The 19,008-nt window shown below is 37.5% G+C and overlaps 1 protein-coding gene across 1 annotated transcript; it reads left to right on the forward strand.

Moving 5' to 3' along the window:
• Positions 1-445: 445 nt before the first annotated feature.
• On the forward strand, positions 446-1,508 carry LOC122035819 (FRIGIDA-like protein 4a). Its single transcript, XM_042594946.1, has 4 exons — positions 446-545; positions 875-1,050; positions 1,161-1,388; positions 1,500-1,508. The coding sequence occupies exons 1-4, from the start codon at positions 446-448 to the stop codon at positions 1,506-1,508; spliced, it is 513 nt and encodes a 170-aa protein (XP_042450880.1).
• The last annotated feature ends 17,500 nt before the right edge of the window (positions 1,509-19,008 follow it).

The following is a 19,008-nucleotide window of genomic DNA, read 5'->3' on the forward strand; positions in this document are numbered from 1 at the left end:
GATACAACGCACTATTGAAGGCCGAGCCGTTTGCCTGCTTGATCAGGGTCTCAGGCGATACGAGCCGAGCGGACGGACGACCCTCAACCTTCCTGGACGGACGACCACCTATGCCGGACCAGAGACGAATGCTCTGGCCGAGCGGCCTGATGGTCGATCCGAGAAGAGGAAGTTAAAGAGTAGAGGACAGTGTGAACGTCATCTCAGTAACCCCTGTTGCTGACAACAGGCATGTTCGAAGACCAGACCATACTCAGTATGGTGCGATCGAATGTTCTGCTGTCCCATCAAGGAGATGCTCAGATTGTAGCGGTATGGAGTCAGACATGCTCTTCTGACAAGCCCATGCTGCGGTATGGGATATGACACATGTGCACCTCGGTTTGTGTGCACCAAGTTCCCGTGACTCTATATAAAGGCCATTAGACTTCACCGGAGGTATGTAATGAAGGATCCCTGGAGCCACTTTCTTACTGTTCATCTTTCTGACTTGAGCGTCGGAGGATCGCCGCCGGGAACCCTTTCCCGGGCCGACTTTTTTGCAGGTTTACCGGAAGTTTACACAAGTGGTCGAAGATCTACGTCAGCAACCGGAGAGCGTCACGTGCCCAGCGCCCGTTGATTCAGCTTTCGGACAGGATCACCCCTTTTGAAATATAACAGTGAAGGGGCACTATTCTGATGAAGTCATGAAACTCAAAAGAGTGTTTTTAAGTTGGCATGCTCCTACTAGATAAAATTAGTTTCTGGCCACTTGATTTACTTTCATGATGCATAATTAATGAAAAATTGTGATTATTATTATTATTAGCATTCTTCTTTTTTCTCTTAGACATGTTCGCTAAAGTCTGAACCTTTGAGTGTTGTAATGCAGTTGTCATTGACAAGTTGATAAACACCAACAAGGAGATTGAAGCTATTTATTTTGTTCATTATTCTGGTTTAAGCAATCGTTTCCCCTCTGAATCCCTTCTGAAAGAGTACCACCAAGCCTCTAGGAGAAAATCCAGTTCCATATCAGAGGATGGAAACAACTCACCTGCTGCTTTGGTATGCTACCCAAATTCCTTATTGAGACTATTGATTTATTGGTATTAGAAAGGTTGAATCTTGATCTATTGGTATCATGTTTTAACGAAAGTGATTCTATATTCTTCTAGCAAGAATCAAACAATCTTGAGATGACTGCCCTAAGATCAATAATCAAGTGTGTGGAGAGTTGCAACCTTGAGTCGAAGTTCAGCACCAGTGAGTTGAAAAGGAGGCTTGCAAAATTGGAGAAAGTCAAGGCAGATAGGAAGAAGCCTGCAGTTTTAAAGAAATTTTGGAGCAAGAGATCTGCGCCAAGAGATCTGTCCCAGCCAGATTCCACCTACTGCGGCTCAATGGTATTATATGGATGATGACATTAATTATTGGACGAGTTTGTTTACTTCACCTACTTCAGTGACTGAGTCTGTTTACTTACAGTAGTTGTCATACATGTTGCATGGCTGCAGTATTTCTGATGTACGAGGTCTTGCTGAAGTGAATGATTTATAATGGCAGAGAAACAAATGTTCATAAATAGCTTAGTGGTATTGCAGTACTAGACTTTATAAAATTATTTTTTTATTGTATAATTAGTTTGAAATTGATTTTTTTGTTGAATTATGCTCACTTCAGTGACAAATATGATATGAATGGGTACCAGATATGATAGTATTTTAAGTCAGTACGGTTGACTTATCACTTCTAACAGCAAACAAATCTTCAATCATTCCTCTACGAAGCCACTAATTGCAGTCCATTAAAGAGCATCATTCAATTGCAAGAGACGATTATAAAGATGATTATAAACAATTGCAAGATCAATTCCAGATAATATAATTTTCTTATACAGTATACATCTTAAAGATCAGTTCCAGATAATATTTCCAATTGCAAGGGACGATTATAAACAATTGCAAGATCATTTCTAGATAATACAATTTTTCAATTGCAAGAGACGATTATAACCATCAAGCAGGCATACAGACAGTACGCTAAAACTATTAGCATTAACAATATTTTGATGCAAATCATTAATACAATAGCAACTCTACCATAGCAACAAACCACATCATGAATATAATTTTGCTTAAAGTAGCATTTTAATTTCGATACAACACTTGCAACCACACAAAATAAAATTAGTGTTTAAAATTCAACTCATATGATGACTTGAAACAACATGTCTAATCATCATCATTATCATCACTGATCATAAGAGAATCCAACTGATGTTCCAGCTTTTTCAATGCATATTTCAACTTAATAATTTTTTCAGTTTTTGAAAGTTTTCTCTCTAAATTTGAACTTGACCTTGAACTTGAAGTTGTACATGATATTTCATTTCGACTTGGTGCAAAGGAAGTTGGTGCAGATTTTTTATCTAAGTATGCCTCAAAAGCTTTTTCTGCCTCCTCTCTACTTTTGAAAGATTTGTGTATAACCCCCTTAAAGTGAATAATATGATCAGAAGCTTCTGCCCACGTTTCATAAATTCCCGGTTCACGTCCAACAAATACAACATAAGTTTTCCCCTATATTTAAAACAACATTTAGAATCTTATAAAGACAATATATTAGAACTTAAATGAAATGATTACCATTGATTGGATATAAAGAGTCGAAGTTTTGCAAGTTTCCTATAAAATGTAGAACTAAAAGAATATAAGTTATCAAAGAAAAAATGTTGAAATCCTAATGAGATATGTCAACTTTAGAGCTATATCCAAATGTTGCATGGTATTAGTTTCAATTTAACATTTCTCTATTATTAACTCAAATTAAATTAAAGCAGTATATTGTGACCAACTTATTAATGGTTAAATTTTAGACAAGACTAGTGCCATTAGAAATAGAAGACAAGATCTGGATCCTGCTCTTATAAGGTGTAAGGATTTGCAATATGGTCATCACTCATACTTTTATAATTCTCTAAACATGCTATTCATATAGTTATAAACTGCATGCTAGGTCTCTAAACATGCTATTCATGCAATCAGAACAAAAACACAAAGATAACAAATGAAATCCATAAAAACAAGCTCATTCAGTTCAGCTACAGAAGGGTATCGTAGTCAGCTTTGTAAGATTTTTAGCCAAAGGATAAGAAGAATGGACATTTAGTTCAGCTACAGAATGGTATCGTAGTCAAGGGGAAAATCATGAAAAGGCAAAGGTCCTTGTTTCTTCAAAAACGGAGATAGAAAAAATCAAGCATTACAGATCACAGAGAGTAATACAAGATCATTTAGCCTTACAGAGAGGGGTTGGTGGTCGCGTGAGGCGATGAGGGACAGGAGATGGAAGCTTCGTGGTCGCGTGAGGCTGTGCACGATCTGGAAGCTTCGTGCCCTAGCTTCGCTTCGGAGGGTTGCCGAGAGAGATCGCGCGAGGCGGCGAGGGGCACGATCTGGGCGCTTCGAGGAGTTGCGGACCGAGGGGAGGTGAGCGGCGCGAGGAAGGAAGCCAACGAAAAGCAAAAGTCGATATGGAAGCTTCGTGCCGAGAGAGATCGCGCGAGGAGGCGAGGGGCACGATCTGGGCGCTTCGGAGGAGTTGCGACCGAGGGGAGGTGAGCGGCGCGAGGAGGAAGGAAGCCAACGAAAAGCAAAAGTATATACTATTTACTGCTTCTGCTACTTTATTCTACTACCGCTATTACTATTACTATGCTAATATTTACTACTGAGTACTATTGAATTGATACCAAAGTCTAAAAACTTCTAAGAAGCGTAAATCTTAAACTTCTAAGAAGCATAAGTTATCATAAAAAAAAATTAGTATTTTTAAGGACCCAACCCTGAATGAACAAAATACAATTCATAAATACGCATTATGAAGAAGCTCTAGATTTTTCTCAACAATTTACTAAAAATGAAGACATAGGCTACAGTAATTCTGCCTTAGTAAGCCAAGAAGATCAAATTCTAGTATAACAAAATAACACCATATTGGCTCTGATGATGTCTTTATATTATAGACTTACTATATTAGAAACACAATTCATCACTCTTGAAAACCATATCTATAAAAATAACCAAACAAAAGATTTAAAAGAAACTCTAGAAAATTTAAACAAAGATATAGGTAAACTCTCCTTAGGAAACACCATTATTAGACAACCACCTACTACCTATAAATTTTTAAAGATCCAAAACATCACTTCTGATGACCCTACAAACAAAAACACAAACTAAAAGTTTTTATGGATTATCACACACTTTAAGACAACGCAACAGAAACTTAGCTATGATACCTAGAAGGTCTACATCCAATATGTCCACGTATCAATTAGAAGAACTCCTAGATATCGAATAAAATTTAGACACATTTTCAAATGAACAATTAAATACGCTATACCCAAAAGAATGTTGGATCGAAAGCGTTAGAGGGGGGTGAATAGCGCTCGTGGCTTTCACTCGTTTCGGATTTGTAAAACAATCGAGAATTAGCAGTGGAAATAATAAAGCACACAGAAGGACCCAAGTGGTTTTACCTGGTTCGGAGCCTTGGACGACTCCTACTCCAAGGCCCACGCTTATTGAGCGTTTACTTTGGGCAATTTACTATAAAAGCATAAGGTTACAAATATGTATTACAGAACAATAATTAAAACGCTATACAGACAATAGAAATCTTGAAACTAGAGCTCCGGGTCGTCGGGGACTTGCAACAACACTTCAGGGCATCTTTTGAGTAGCAAACGATAGCTAGATTACTTGTAAACTTGTTGTGTTGAGTGCTGCCTCGAGACCTCCTTTTATGCACTGTTGGAGGCGCCTCCAACACCATCCAAGGCGCCTCCACCCCCCCCCCCCCCCCGAGTTGCCCGCGTGGATCAGCACAGAACAAGTCGCACGCCATCCACTCGAAGGCGCCTCCAAGCCACTCCAAAGCGCCTCCAAGATCTGGTCCAAGGCGCCTTCAGCTCAGTCTGAGGCACCTCCAGGCCTGGTGCGCAGCTTCCTTCAGCCTTGCACCTGAGGCGCCTCCAAGCTCCATGGAGGCGCCTTGGACACTGTTCATCTGAGGCTTAAGGTTACTTCTTTGTTCCTGCAAAATGTGTTAGTCCCAAACACATATCCTGCAAAACAAAATTAGCACCTAATAGTCATAAATAAAATATTGTTAGTCTTCGGACTGTCCTGGTCTGACTTCGGATTTCTGACCGGAAACCCTAGGTCGACCCAACGTCTACTGTTCCCTCTGCGGGGAGCGCGTCCTCACCTACTCCACTCAGGAGATTTACCTGTTGTCAGCACGATCCTCCAGATTGACTGGACTTTTGCTCGGCGCTCGATGCTTCCGGACTTTCTGCTGGACGCCTGCTCCCCTACCCTCCAGTCTTCCACCTGGTTTGCGGCACCAGGACTTTCCACCTAGGGTTACCACCTCCTACGACTTTTGCCTGAAGCTCTCAACCCGCGAAGACTTTTCGCATAGAATTACCACCCCCTATAACCTAGGGTTACTACCCCCTAAGGTTTTCCACCTGCCTAACCGTAACTAGGACTTTTGCCTAAGTACACTTAGGACTTTCCTGTAAGCTCATTCAAACTATCAGATCACAAAACCACTTAACTTTGAATCTTTTGTCATTATCAAAACCTGGGTTCAATCGTCGGATGCTTCCCATACCAACAAAGAATATATAACCAAGGTTTATTATCCTTTTCTACAGCACTTTATATACATCACAGAACACAACCACACCACCTACTAAACTGAGAAGAGGAAAGATTTGCACTTATGAATGAAGAATCCGCTAGAACAATATTACAACATAAATATAATTACATCTACTTAGGATTAATTATGTTTGGATTAAGAGGACTTACTAAAAAAAAGTATAGGAGCTAAAGTATTTTTGGTACTTTATGACTTCAAATTTTCTGATAATGATAAAGCAGTTATTGGACTCATTGAAGTTGATATGAAAAGTAACTTGAGAATTACATATTTCTGTCCAAATTTTAATATGACTATTCTAGACTTTATTAGATATATTAAAATCTCAGTTCAAGATAGGGGATATGGCGATTTTCAAAAACACAATATTCAGGTAGATATAATTTTTCTAGGCAAAACTATTACTAATATTAACAATAGTTTCAAAGTCTAAATAAATAATATTATTGAGACTCTTACTACAAAGAGAATTTATTTCATGAAACCCAAAGATTTCTCTTCTAATCTACTTGCTGAATTAGATTGGAATTTTAATCTAGAATTAAGTATGAAACTACAAACTTTACAACCAATCGAATATATTATATATAAAGACAGACATGGTAAATCCTTAGTAAGATTCCATAATTACAAACCTTCAACATCACAAGAAGAAGATCAAGAGGAAGACCAACCTAGTATGAACTTAATGAATAAAGAATGTAGTAATCATTCCAGAAACTTATGTATAGACCCTAACTATTTATTTTATGATGACTTAAATGAGTATGTGCACCTACCATTTGAAATAGCTACCTGTTTTACTAATGAAGATCTTAAAGAATTAGAAATCTTTGATCTTTTACACCATAAGTTAGAAGCATACTAGATGTTATACTTTGATGAAGACTATAATATAATTGCTAAAAAGAACGATTATTTCTCCAATATCAACTTAATGAATCCTACCAAATCCAGTGCCACTAGTACATCTAGACCACAACCCTTACAGGTAAGGTACCCAGAAAGGTCTATACAAACTATGGACTACAGAGAAGGACATCCTCCAAGAACACATCCTTACACTAATAATAATCCCTTATTAAAAACCATAGGGAAAAGAAGACCGCTAGAAATAACATATTTTAGAAAAAACTCTGTTTTACTTAATATTGGGGAATGTGATAATTCCCAAATGTATGATATTTATTTACAATAATAAATAGTCTTCGTCAAAAGAGATTATCAAGCTAAGCATGAACTAGATATAAAATCAGGAGACGTCATGATAAGGGTAGGAGAAAATTACTTAGCAGATGTTGCTAGAGTAGCATGGGAATCTTATAAAACTACCCATCCTGAAGAAGTGACCAGAATTGCTTCCCAAAGAAATAACATAGTTAATTTTTATTATACTATTCATAGACTATTTATAGCTCGGGATGCAAATATTGGTTTAGATATTAGGCAAAAAGAAATCATGAGAGATTTAGAACAATTGTAACTCTTTAATTGAAATTGGATCAAACCATTTTGTAATAATTTTTTAGCCCTAACAGCAGTTTCAGGAAATTATTGTAATCCCAAATTAGGGAAACAATTATTAGTAAACTTCCAAAAGATTTAGGAAAAGAGATACATAAAACTAGGACAGACATGAAAGCAGCACCTACATACACATACAGAAACAACTTAAAAACCAACAATATGGATTTTGTAGTCAAATCTATATGCCTCAACAGTACAGTTTAGCTCGAACATGACCTTATAAGGCCAACAGACCTTCAAAACAACCTATTCCCAAACTAAAAAAGGCAAGACCAAGAAAACCTTATTATGTTAGAAAAAGTAGAAAAAATAAACCCTACTTAAATAAAGAAAACACATGTAAAGAAATTCAAACCTAAGAAAACTTATGCTAACACTATTTCCTATTTTGCTTGCAATGAACCAGGACATTTATTTTCACCTTACCTAAACAAGAAAAATTTATACACAAAAGAGGCCAAATTAGTTACATACACCAACCTAGATTTAGTAGAAATTCAATCGGATGTTTCAGATACATCTTCTATTTACTCAATTATATCAGTTGATGATGTGGAAGAAGTAGTATCATCCTCTTCCGATTATAGCCTAGTAAATTCTTTTCTACAACTTTTACAATATTATCTTGAGTATGATTTTTCTGAATACGTACCTGATCAAGCATTATGGGACAATATTACAATCGACAAGAATTTAATGTTTTCATGATTTAATACTGAAATAAAGGAATCCACTTGTACACATGACTGACTACTAAAAATAGGAGAAGATAACATCCTTTGCTATCTCTATAGTTATTACCCCTACATTGATAAAAGGAGCACATGCACTCTATGTAGAAAACAAGCTTGTAATCTTTGTCTCCAAAAATATTTTACTATTACAATACCTATAACTCGGCCCACTAAAAGCAGTACTAGAAATATTCTTTTAGAAATCAGAGTATCTACATTAGAAAATAGATTAAACCAAATAGAAACCCATTTCTACATGATTGATGCCCAACTAGAGAAACTATTACCACAGCATTCTCCACAACCATATGATAAAGATAAAGGCTTACAAATTTCTATAAATTTACCAGGAATAGACATGGTTTTTATTAAGGCCTCTAGTATATGTAATGATGCGGTGATAAGGATGGGCCCACCTTGGGAAAGGTCTTCACCATAATAGAGGTCAAACTCAAGGCGGTCGATGTCCCCTATCACTGGCCGAGTGGGTGAGTGGTTCGCCCAACCGAGATATGAAAGGCATAATCCGACATCATCACTCGCTCAGCCACCAGCTGAACTAAGACGCTCAAATGTCTACAGAAGTAGGCCGAGCGGCTACCCCGCTTGGCATTACATCCATACTCAGATCAGCAGAGTAAAGTCATAGCCAAGCAAACCACATACGAGCAGCAGCCAAGCGCCTATCCCACTCGGTCAAGGCATACGTGCAACAACCAGACAGTGGAAGTATAGCCCGAACGACTTTCCCGTTTGGTCAGTAGTGGATTCATCAGCCAGACATCAGAGACTCCAATCGAGCGGCCATCCCGCTCGGCCCAGGAGTGAACGACACATGGACAGGGAACTCCCAACCGAGTGGCTATTCCGTTCGGACGAGAAACAGACAACAGGATATCCTTCGACATCCTTTTGGGACTTAGTGTCGCCAACGAGCTGCATGGTCAGACAGAAGATCGTACGGCGAAAGCTTCCACTGTCATTTCATAAATATGCTTGTCCTATTAAGGTACTGTGTCAGAGACACTTTACTGACACGCCTCTTCAGGGAAAGCTTAGGATTGCGTGCCCACTTTAAGAAGCGTGCACACACGCTACAGGAGCCCTATATAAAGGGGGTCCAGGTATCGGCGGAGGTATGCTTTTCTCGCGATCTCTACAGTTGCATTATAGTTTCCCTTGCTTCTTGCTTGGTCAGAGACTGACTTGAGTGTCGGAGGGTCATCGCCAAGGATCCCTTCCCTGGCTCGGCACTGACACTGCTTATGTTGCAGGCAGGAGCAAAGTCCCTCGGAGGTCAGCAGGTGTGCTACGTCCCCAACATCCACCTCCCTGACTTTCGAAAAGGATCATGTAACATAGGAAAAACTCTTGATATTAGGGTTAAATGCCTAGTTAATATACATGGCCATGAGTTCACCCTACATGTCTTTTTAGATAGCGGGGTTACTAACTCCACCATTGATGAAGCTACACTTTTCTCAATATTACCAAAAGATTTTATTAAGACAACTTCTCAACCTTTAATTAGTACCCAATTTGATGGTCAGCAATTAGCTTGTGCAAAATTTGTGACAAACATACACTTAAGATTTTATAATAATTGCGGTACTTATAGTAATCCCCTAACTCTCTCAAAATTATGGGTTAAACCATTACTGCACCCTAACATCCATATTATTTTAGGACTCAATTTTCTTCTAGCACCATATTGAGCTTTTCTCCATACCAAAGATTATGCTCTTCTCTTTTCTACACCAATAATCTCACCTATTGTCTCGAATTATCCCTCAATTGTTCATCCAATTACCATTCCACACACACCAGATAACTTCACTAACAGACTGAGTAAAACTGTTTGTCAATGCTCCACAACAGGTGTCTATACCTCTACTTCTCTTCAAACTTGCACTCTAGCTTTTTTCGAATATCAGGAAAATTATAAATATTTGATTGGTCTAGCTCCACAAGTGATTATGTTTCTACATGAGATATTCCTACTGACCTAATAACCCTAAAATAATTATTACAGATGATTAATACTCATCAACCTGATTTAGACTTTCTGATTTCTAGATTAAAAAAATAAAAATTATTGATGGCAATCCAACCAAATATTGGGATAGGAACAAGGTATATTATACACTGACAATCATTAACCCAGACCTAATAATTAAAGCCCAAGATTTAAAATATATGAATTGGGAAACTGAGGAATGCAAAATGCACATCTAACAATTATTACATTTAGGTGTCATACAAAGATTTACCTCCAAACATAGAAGCCTGACTTTTATAGTTAACAAAGGAGCAGAACAAAAACGTAGACAGACACGAATGATGTTTAATTATAAACGATTAAATAATAATTGTTAAGAAGATGGTTACAAAATCCCAGATAAAGATCAACTTTTGAATAAGATACAACATTTTTAATGGTACTCAAAATTTGATATGAAATAAGGTTTTTGGCATGTAAAAATGCATCCCGACTCTATTGAATGGGCATCCTTTTCTTACCCGGACGACCATTTTGAATGGCTTGTTATGCCTTTTGTCTTTAAAATAGCTCCCCAAATTTTCTAGCAAAAAATGGATGATATCTTGCGGCCTGTTTCTATATTTACCTGTGTTTATATTGATGATATTATAATCTTCTCGAAAACTAAATAAGAACATTATGCCCATTTATATATTATTTTAAATTTATTTGAATAGCATGATCTTATCATTTCTAGAAACAAAATAAAATTAGCAAAAACACATATAGAATTCTTAGGAGCTAAAATAGGACAAGGACAAATAACATTACAACCTCATATCTCTGCAAAAATCCTTGCTTTTCTTGATAAAATGAAAGATACTAAGACTTTACAAGCTTTTTTAGATCTACTAAACTATGCAAGATCTTACCTTAAGGATATAGGAAAAATTAGTGGACCTTTATACAATAAAATATCTTTGACAAGATAAAAATATTTTAATCAACAAGATATAGCGTTAGTACAATAGATTAAACATTTGGTTAAAACTATTCCAAAACTAGCCTTACCTCTAGATTCTGACTACTTAGTTATTGAAACAGACGGATGTGAAATCGGCTAGGGAGGCATTCTCTATCGAAAAACATCTAAATATGAACCCAAAGCAACTACAAACTTATGTAGGTATGCCTCTGGAAAATACCAAGAAAAAAGACATTTAACATCACTCGATTATGAAATCTTAGCAGTAATTTATTATTTAGAGGTTTTTAGGTTATTTATCTGTAACAAATAAGAAATCACTATCAGAACAGATTGTGAAGTCATTGTAAAATATAGTTAGCAGAAAAACACATTAGGAAAGGCCTCGGTACTAAGCGTTGTCTAAAATTTATAGATACTATAATTAACAAAGGCTTAAGAATACAATGGGAACACATAAAAGGAGTTAATAACTCATTAGCTGATACATTATCTAGACTACTGCATTAACTATTTGTGATTAACTTTGATGACTCCTTATAGGATTATGGATAGACCAAGAAAGGTTCATACTTTCTCTACCAAAACTATGTGGTTTGGTAATCAAGACTTACAACTATTTACACAACCTGAGGATCAGTTTCATTTCTCTGCAAGAAATAAACTAGACCACATTCAAAACTATCTCCTTGACAATATTTGGCATATTCCCACTTTACCTGGAAACTTCGGACACAAAATTATTATCATGAATGTGCTTTCTAACTATTTCCTTACTACCATACAAAAATCAATAGGGAAAAAGTTCTCTTATTACATGGTTTTCTCAGGTCCTCATGCAGGGGTCTACTCTACTTAGGAAGAAACTAACTTGGCTATACAAGACTTGGAACATCCCAACTTTAAGGGTTTTTTACTCTCTGGAAGAAGCTTTTACAGTAGCCAGGGCGCAACTTGGTCCATAGTTTTTTATCAGTTGCTTAAAGCAATTCCATTACAAGCTACTGGCTCAGACACTCACACTTTACCATCTTATGCTCAAATATTAGGAAGTGAGCTTGAAGACAATGTTGGCCCAGGTAGGCCGGAAGGAGGGGAGGTGAACTAGCTGTTAAGAAAAACCTTGCTCGACTTTTAACTCAGAAAAAAATGAACAACCAAAAAAAATAAGATCAAAAGAGTTACTTAGTTACAACCGGGGAGGTTGTTAATCCAAGGCAAGTAAACGCACTAAATATCTCCTTCTTTGAAGGCGGAGAAGCCTCTTACACTTGTTGGAAGCTTAGAAAGTAATTAGGAAATAAATACAGAAGTTGTTACCTTTTTCTTAGGTCCAGGGTCTTTTTATAGCCCCTGGAAAATCATATCCGTGGCTTGAAGGCACCTTCCAAGTGGTTGGAATGCGCCCAAGGATAAAACTTTATCCTTTAGCAATGACTAAAATTAGTCTGGTCGAAGGCGCCTTCCAGCCCTATGGAAGGCGCCTTCGTACTGTTCATCGAAGGCGCCTTCCAGCCATAGAAGGCGCCTTCCACGGTGAAGGTGCGGAGGCACGCGGAGGTGCCTTCAACTCCCTTTGAAGGCGTCTCCAGCAGCATTTTCAGCCTTCTCTTGCTCTCCTGCTGTTCCGATCGCCTGGTGATGTCGGCCAACCGAAATAGAGCTCACTCGAACTCAATTTCTGGCCTTCTCCTCGAGTAGACTTCCTCCCAACTTCTCGTCCCTCGGATCTCCTTATGCGTCCTTCTCGTTTGCCGGTGTACTCTTCCACAGGACCTCGTCCTTCGGATGCACCGAGCCCATCAACTCTCTCCCGTGTCGTCCTTATCGCTAGCTACGTCTTTCGTTCAATTTTCTATACTCCTAAGCTCCTGCACATTTAGACACAGGGTTAAACACCAACAAGACCTAACCTGACTTAGTTAATCACATCAAAATTATCACGAGGTACCAATAATCTCCTCCTTTTTGATGTGATTAAACCCAAGTTAAGTTAGGGTTATTAAAAAATTTTTTAAATTTTTGCAAGTAAAAAAAATTTGCAAGTAAGAAAATTTTTCTAAGTAAAATTTACTAGAATTTTTTTAAAAAAAGATTACTAAAATAATTTTTCAAATAAAAATTTTAATCCTTTTTGCAAGAAAAAAAATTGCAAGAGTACCCTCTAGACTTGTTCTTCCCTACTCCCCTTTTAATCACATTAAAAATGGGGTTTATTTAAAAGTCTAAGAGTAAAAAAAAATTCTAACTTATTGTAAAAAGATAAGACATAATTAAAAAAATTTAACAAAAAATTAAGGTATTTTTATAACTTCTAAATGCTCAACATTTAGTCAATTAAATACTTATTTCAATAATTGACTTCCAGGCTATGGCAAGGTACTAGATCTTCTTGGACATTGGAACAACAATCACTTTCTAGACAAAGCCTCTTAAAAAAATTAATATTTAATTCACTCTAAAAGCCATATTTTAAAAACATTCAGTCCAAATATGATTTTGGAACCCAATATAGGTTCCTTCCTATTGGGTTAATTAAAAAAATTTTAGGTACGTATTTCTTTGAAAATTTTCTAATTTGACCCTTATGGTATTTAAGGTGTCAATTCAATCCACTATATTTTCTAATACATTAAATATTTGAGCATGGATGATTTTTCAAATTTTCTATTTCATTTTTCAAACTTTTATTTTCATTTTTTATTTTATCATAGTCTTCTAATCGACAAGATGGTGCTAGAGTTGACTTTAATTCTTTAACTTCTTTTTCTAATTTACAAAAATTCTTTGTTAATAATTTAACAAACTAAAATAACTTGATAGGAGGAAAAGATCGTACCTGACTTACCTTGTCGATCCCGTGATCCGAAGCTCCCCCTGAAGTACTGCTTTCTTTCGATGTCGCTCCCCCTTTATCGATGCTTTCGATGCTCATTTCGGACTAGCTTGCTTCATCTCCTTCTTCTTGGTGACTTGCCACTAGTGCAAGTCCAACGATGACTTCGATTTCTGATTCGGACGACGTTTCGTCTCAGGTCGCCTTCATATTCTTTTACTTGTTCGCTTGAGTCAGCTTCTTGTTCTTGCTTTTGTCCTTGTCTTTCCATTTAGGGTAGTTGTCTTTCACATGACCTTCTTCATTGTAGTGGTAGCATCTTATCCCTCTCTTTCTACCCTACACTTGATTAAATCTAATAGTTTTAAATAACTTTTAAAATTTACGTACCATCAGTGTTGTTTCCCTATTATCGAGAGAAGATTATGAATCTTGTTCGTCCATCTTTGCCTTTAAGGCAATGTTATGCTCCTTCTTCGGACCTACACATCTCATTTCATGGACTTCAAAAGTTAAAAATAATTCTTCTAAAGTAGTTGAATCTAGATCTTTAGATATATAATAAACATCTACTAATGATACACATTCAGTATATCTCGGGAATACGTTAAGAGCGTACCTTAGTGAATCTCGGTTACTTACCTTTCTCCAAGATTCGTGAGTCTAGTGATGAGCTCCTTGATCCTTGAGTGAAGGTGTGCAATAGTTTCGCCTTCTTCTAGTTTGGTGTTGTTGATCTGGTTTCTGAGCAGATCCCGTCTCGCGAGTTTCGCCTCCGAGCTTCCTTCGTGTAGTTCTAGGAATTTCTCCCAGAGCTCTTTTGCATACTCGTAGGCTTCGATCCAGTTGACTTCTTGTGGCGATAAGATGCTTAGCAGATTGAACTCTGCTTTACCATTTGCCACGAAATTGATCTGCTCTTTTTTGGTCTAGTGGTATTTTTCTTTGTCTTCGGTTGCTACAAAATCAAATTCCATTATTAAAAGCAAATCAAAATCAGTTTTGAAAAATACCTCCATCTTCTTCTTCTAATTGGTGAAATCCCTCTCGAACTTTGGTGGGTAGATGCTTGATCCGACCATCTCATATGCTTCATTCGGCAGTTAGTCCTCCTGAAGTGAACTTTGCTTTGATACCACTTGTTGGCCCAGGTAGACCAGAAGGAGGGGAGGTGAACTAGCTGTTAAGAAAAACCTTTCTCAACTTTTAACTCAGAAACAAAATGAACAACAAAAAAAAATATGGTCAAAAGAGTTACTTAGTTACAACCGGGGAGGTTGTTAATCCAAGGCAAGTAAACACACTAAAGATCTTATTTTTTGAAGGCAAAGAAGCCTCTTACACCCGTTGGAATCTCAGAAAGTAGCTAGGAAATGAATACAGAAGATGTTACATTTTTCTTAGGTCTAGGGGACTTTTTATAGCCCCTGAAAAATCTTATCCGTGGTTTGAAGGCACATTCCAAGTGGCTAGAAGGTGCCAAAGGATAAAGTTTTATCCTTTGGCAACGACTAAAATTAGTCTGGTCGAAGGCTCCTTCCATAGGGTTGGAAGGCGCCTTCGTACTATTCATCGAATGTGCCTTCCACGGTGAAGGTGTAGAGGCATGTGGAGGCCCCTCGGAGGCTCCTTCAACTCCCTTTGAAGGCGCCTCCGGCAGTATTTTCAGCCTTCTCTTGCTCTCCTGTTGCTCTAATCTCCTAGGTGATGTCGACCAACTGAAATAGGGCTCACCCGAATCTAATTTTTGGCCTTCTCCTTGAACAAACTTCCTCCTGACTTCTCGTCCCTCTGATCGTCGCGTGCGTCCTTCTCGTCCGCCAATGTACTCTTCCACAACACCTTGTCCCTCGGATGCACCGAGCCTGTCAACTCTCTCCCGTGTCATCCTTCTCGCTAGCTGCATCTTCTGCTAGACTGCCTGTGCTCTTAAGCGATCCTGTACACTTAGACACAAGGTTAAATACTAATAAGACCTAACCTGACTTGGTTGATCACATCAAAACTACCACAAGGTACCAACAGACAATTCTGCTCACATGTCAAAAGGTACTATAAAAATCCACAGGTCCGACTATTTGACTTTAGCCCAACTCAAAGAACAAAATAAGACTACAGCCTTACAAAGGACCTTTGAAACTTATTTAACAGGTTTTTCAAATATTATTCCTGAAGACATTACCATATACATGCGTAGTTTGGTCGACAAATCAACTTTACAAACTTTTATGGAACTATATGAAGCCCTAAAAGCTTTTCACAAAACTCCTCATGAAGGTAAATCAATAGTCTTTGAGGCTGAGTTTAGCCCCAAACTCAAATGCCAAAATAAAGACCCACCTTGTATTGACTCTGACAAATATGGTTGTCAATGCTAACTTATTTACTCTTTTCGCAAAGCCAATGTGGATTATGAAACTTATACAAACACTACCTACAAAGGCCGGATTATTACTCCTTTTACTTTACTAGACTATGGTCTCCTACATAAATTATGGATCCATGATTCCGATTCAGTTAAAGACTTTCCCAAGAAATTGAGCACTTTATTTCTACAGCATTAGAAGAAGAAGAAATATTTGTGGTCTACACATTTGATAGTACTCCACCTGAATGGATGACACTCAAAATTGAACTTGCTCAACATCTAGTCAAAATTGACATTAATGAGGTTGGTGGTTACCAAGCAGAACTAGAAGACTACCCATCCGACCTAGACTTTGATTGGGAATCTCCTCCCTTTTTTCTGATCAACTCACACATTGGCGTTCCTCTGTCCATGGAACACATTGGGGTTGGGACAAAATTAAAGACCCAGATACTTATTTTCTTGTAGGAGAATCCATGAAAATTTACTGGCCAAAGGAAATGAGTATTAGATTCTTTCCGTTCAACTTTACTATTCAATATACTACTCTATTTCACTATTATCAAAAGAAGACAGAAAGAATGAGTAATAAATGGCTAGCAAGTTCAACACTTTCATCCAGAGCCTACCGGTTTGCCCTAGCCATGCATAGAGCACCAACTAAAGCATCAAGCTCACAAGCTCTATCTTTGGATTCCACAAGAGAACATAATATAGATAGCATGATCGATCCCTAAAATTTGACCCACTCTATAGTAACTCCACTCAACTACTAGTACCTCCTATCCTAAGTTATCCTCCTTATCTGCAACCCATCTTCCATTCTTAAAGCTAAAAGCAGGATCTCCTTTTTTTCCTGCCACCAATCCTCCTTTACCTCCTCCTTTTCTGCCACCTCTTTTCCATTCCGAAACTAAGGCCCTCCATTATCTCCTCACCTGTCTGTCATTCCAGCAAGCCCTCTCTTTTCCAGATGCTTTCCTTCTCTTGTAAGAAACCTTTCCTTCTCTCTAAAGTAACCTCTCTTTTCTTTGTTTATAACCCCCCCCCCCCCCCCTTCTTCTTCTTCTTCCAAGGGCAAGAAAGCAATCACTTCTCTCCTCTGCTCAAGTATTATTTCAGTGATAGTTCTATAAGTTTTTAGTATCTATGTAAGAGCAGTATATAAGATTTCTGTAAATTATTCTGTCTATAAAATTATCCTGTATTTTATCTCTCTACCACTAGTTCTATGTAAAATTAGTCTGTAAGATTTCTGTGTAAATTATCCTACACTAGTTCTGTCTATGTAAGATTACCAATCTATATACAAGTATGTACTACTTCTTAAGATGAGTTTGTCCAATTATTAGCCTGTTTTCTTACTTACCTCTAAGGTCTTCTTCAGTCCTTTTCCAAGTTATCATGGAGGTGAACGATAACTATAAAAGGTAAGTAAGCTAAGGTAAGACTTGTACTGGCTTAGAAAGGACAACAACAAAATAGTCATATTCCTACATAGCCTGGGCATTAATCTTTTTGTAGATCTTTTACAGGTGAGACTCACTAGAAGATATTAGAAAGAAGTAAGGAAGCAACAAGCCATAGACCTAGTACATAAAAAAAGAAAATTTGGTATCAAAGTCCTATTTGCATTATAAGAGATTTTTTTCATGATTCTTATGACTTCCAAAACACACCACAATAATTAAAATTGTCAAAATTCTTATGAAAAAATTGGTTGTTTAAAGTGGGGGCTCTGTATCAAAATACAAAGAGGAGTGCTAGTTGCACCTGAATCCGATTTCTCTGCCTATGGATGGTTAAGGGATAACAATCCAATACCAATAATAATCTTAGACAATAGAGATTTGTTAATTATTATACCAGTCATGAGCTATTAAATTAAATCACTCTCAATATTGTACTAATTTGATCATTTTATTGGGATACAATCAAAATCTAATATTAAAAAGATATGAAAAAGATTAGGATTTAAATAGATATAAGATATCTTCATTGATATAAGACTTTTCAGATATAGTCCAAAAATAAAGTCATGAGAGATTAGGTCCAAAGTGGACAATATGATGTCATTGTGGAGATATGTGAATATCTTTTTTGGACACAATAAATGGTATTAGATTCATAGTCCATACCAGATGTTATGTGGAGTGACTTTGAACGAAGTTACAAGAAATCCGGAGCATGTCAGAGTGATCGAATGCTAGCGGGGAGGCTTGAAATAGGTCATGGTGACCGAATGCTCTCGGGGAGACTTGGAGTAGATCAGGGTGATCAGATGCTTGCAAGTGAGTATGGAGTATGTCAGGATGATCGGATACTCGCGGGAAAGGCATGGAACAGGTCAGGGTGATTGGATACTTGTGGGGAAGCTCCGGAGCAAGTCAGGGTGACCAGATGAGCATGCTCATGGGAAAATCTGGAGTAAGTCAAGGTGACCGGATGCTTGTGAGGAAAACCCGAAGCAGGTCAAGATAATCGGATGCTCGCGGGAAGACTCGAAGCAGGCCACGGTGGCTGGATGTTCGTTGGAAGATCTGGAATCAAAGTCCTATATTGAAAAGATGTGGAAAAGATCATGAGTTTAAAAGAATGTAAAATATTGTTATTGGCATGAGATCTTTCGAGTAAAGCCTAAAAATAAAGTTACGAGGACTTAGACATGTAAAGATATATGAATATCCTTTTGGAATTTGATAGTATCTAAACGTTGAAGCAAACATACACAACTCGAGCAGTGTAGCTTTCATAGCCATTAATATAATCATAAACAAAAAAATGTAGCTAAGTTTTCCTAAACAAATCGCCCTACTGATGACGAACAAGTCCAAAACAATGGCTCCTAAGTAGATGTAG

Source organism: Zingiber officinale, unplaced genomic scaffold (assembly GCF_018446385.1).
Source record: "Zingiber officinale cultivar Zhangliang unplaced genomic scaffold, Zo_v1.1 ctg113, whole genome shotgun sequence".
Lineage (NCBI taxonomy): Eukaryota > Viridiplantae > Streptophyta > Magnoliopsida > Zingiberales > Zingiberaceae > Zingiber > Zingiber officinale.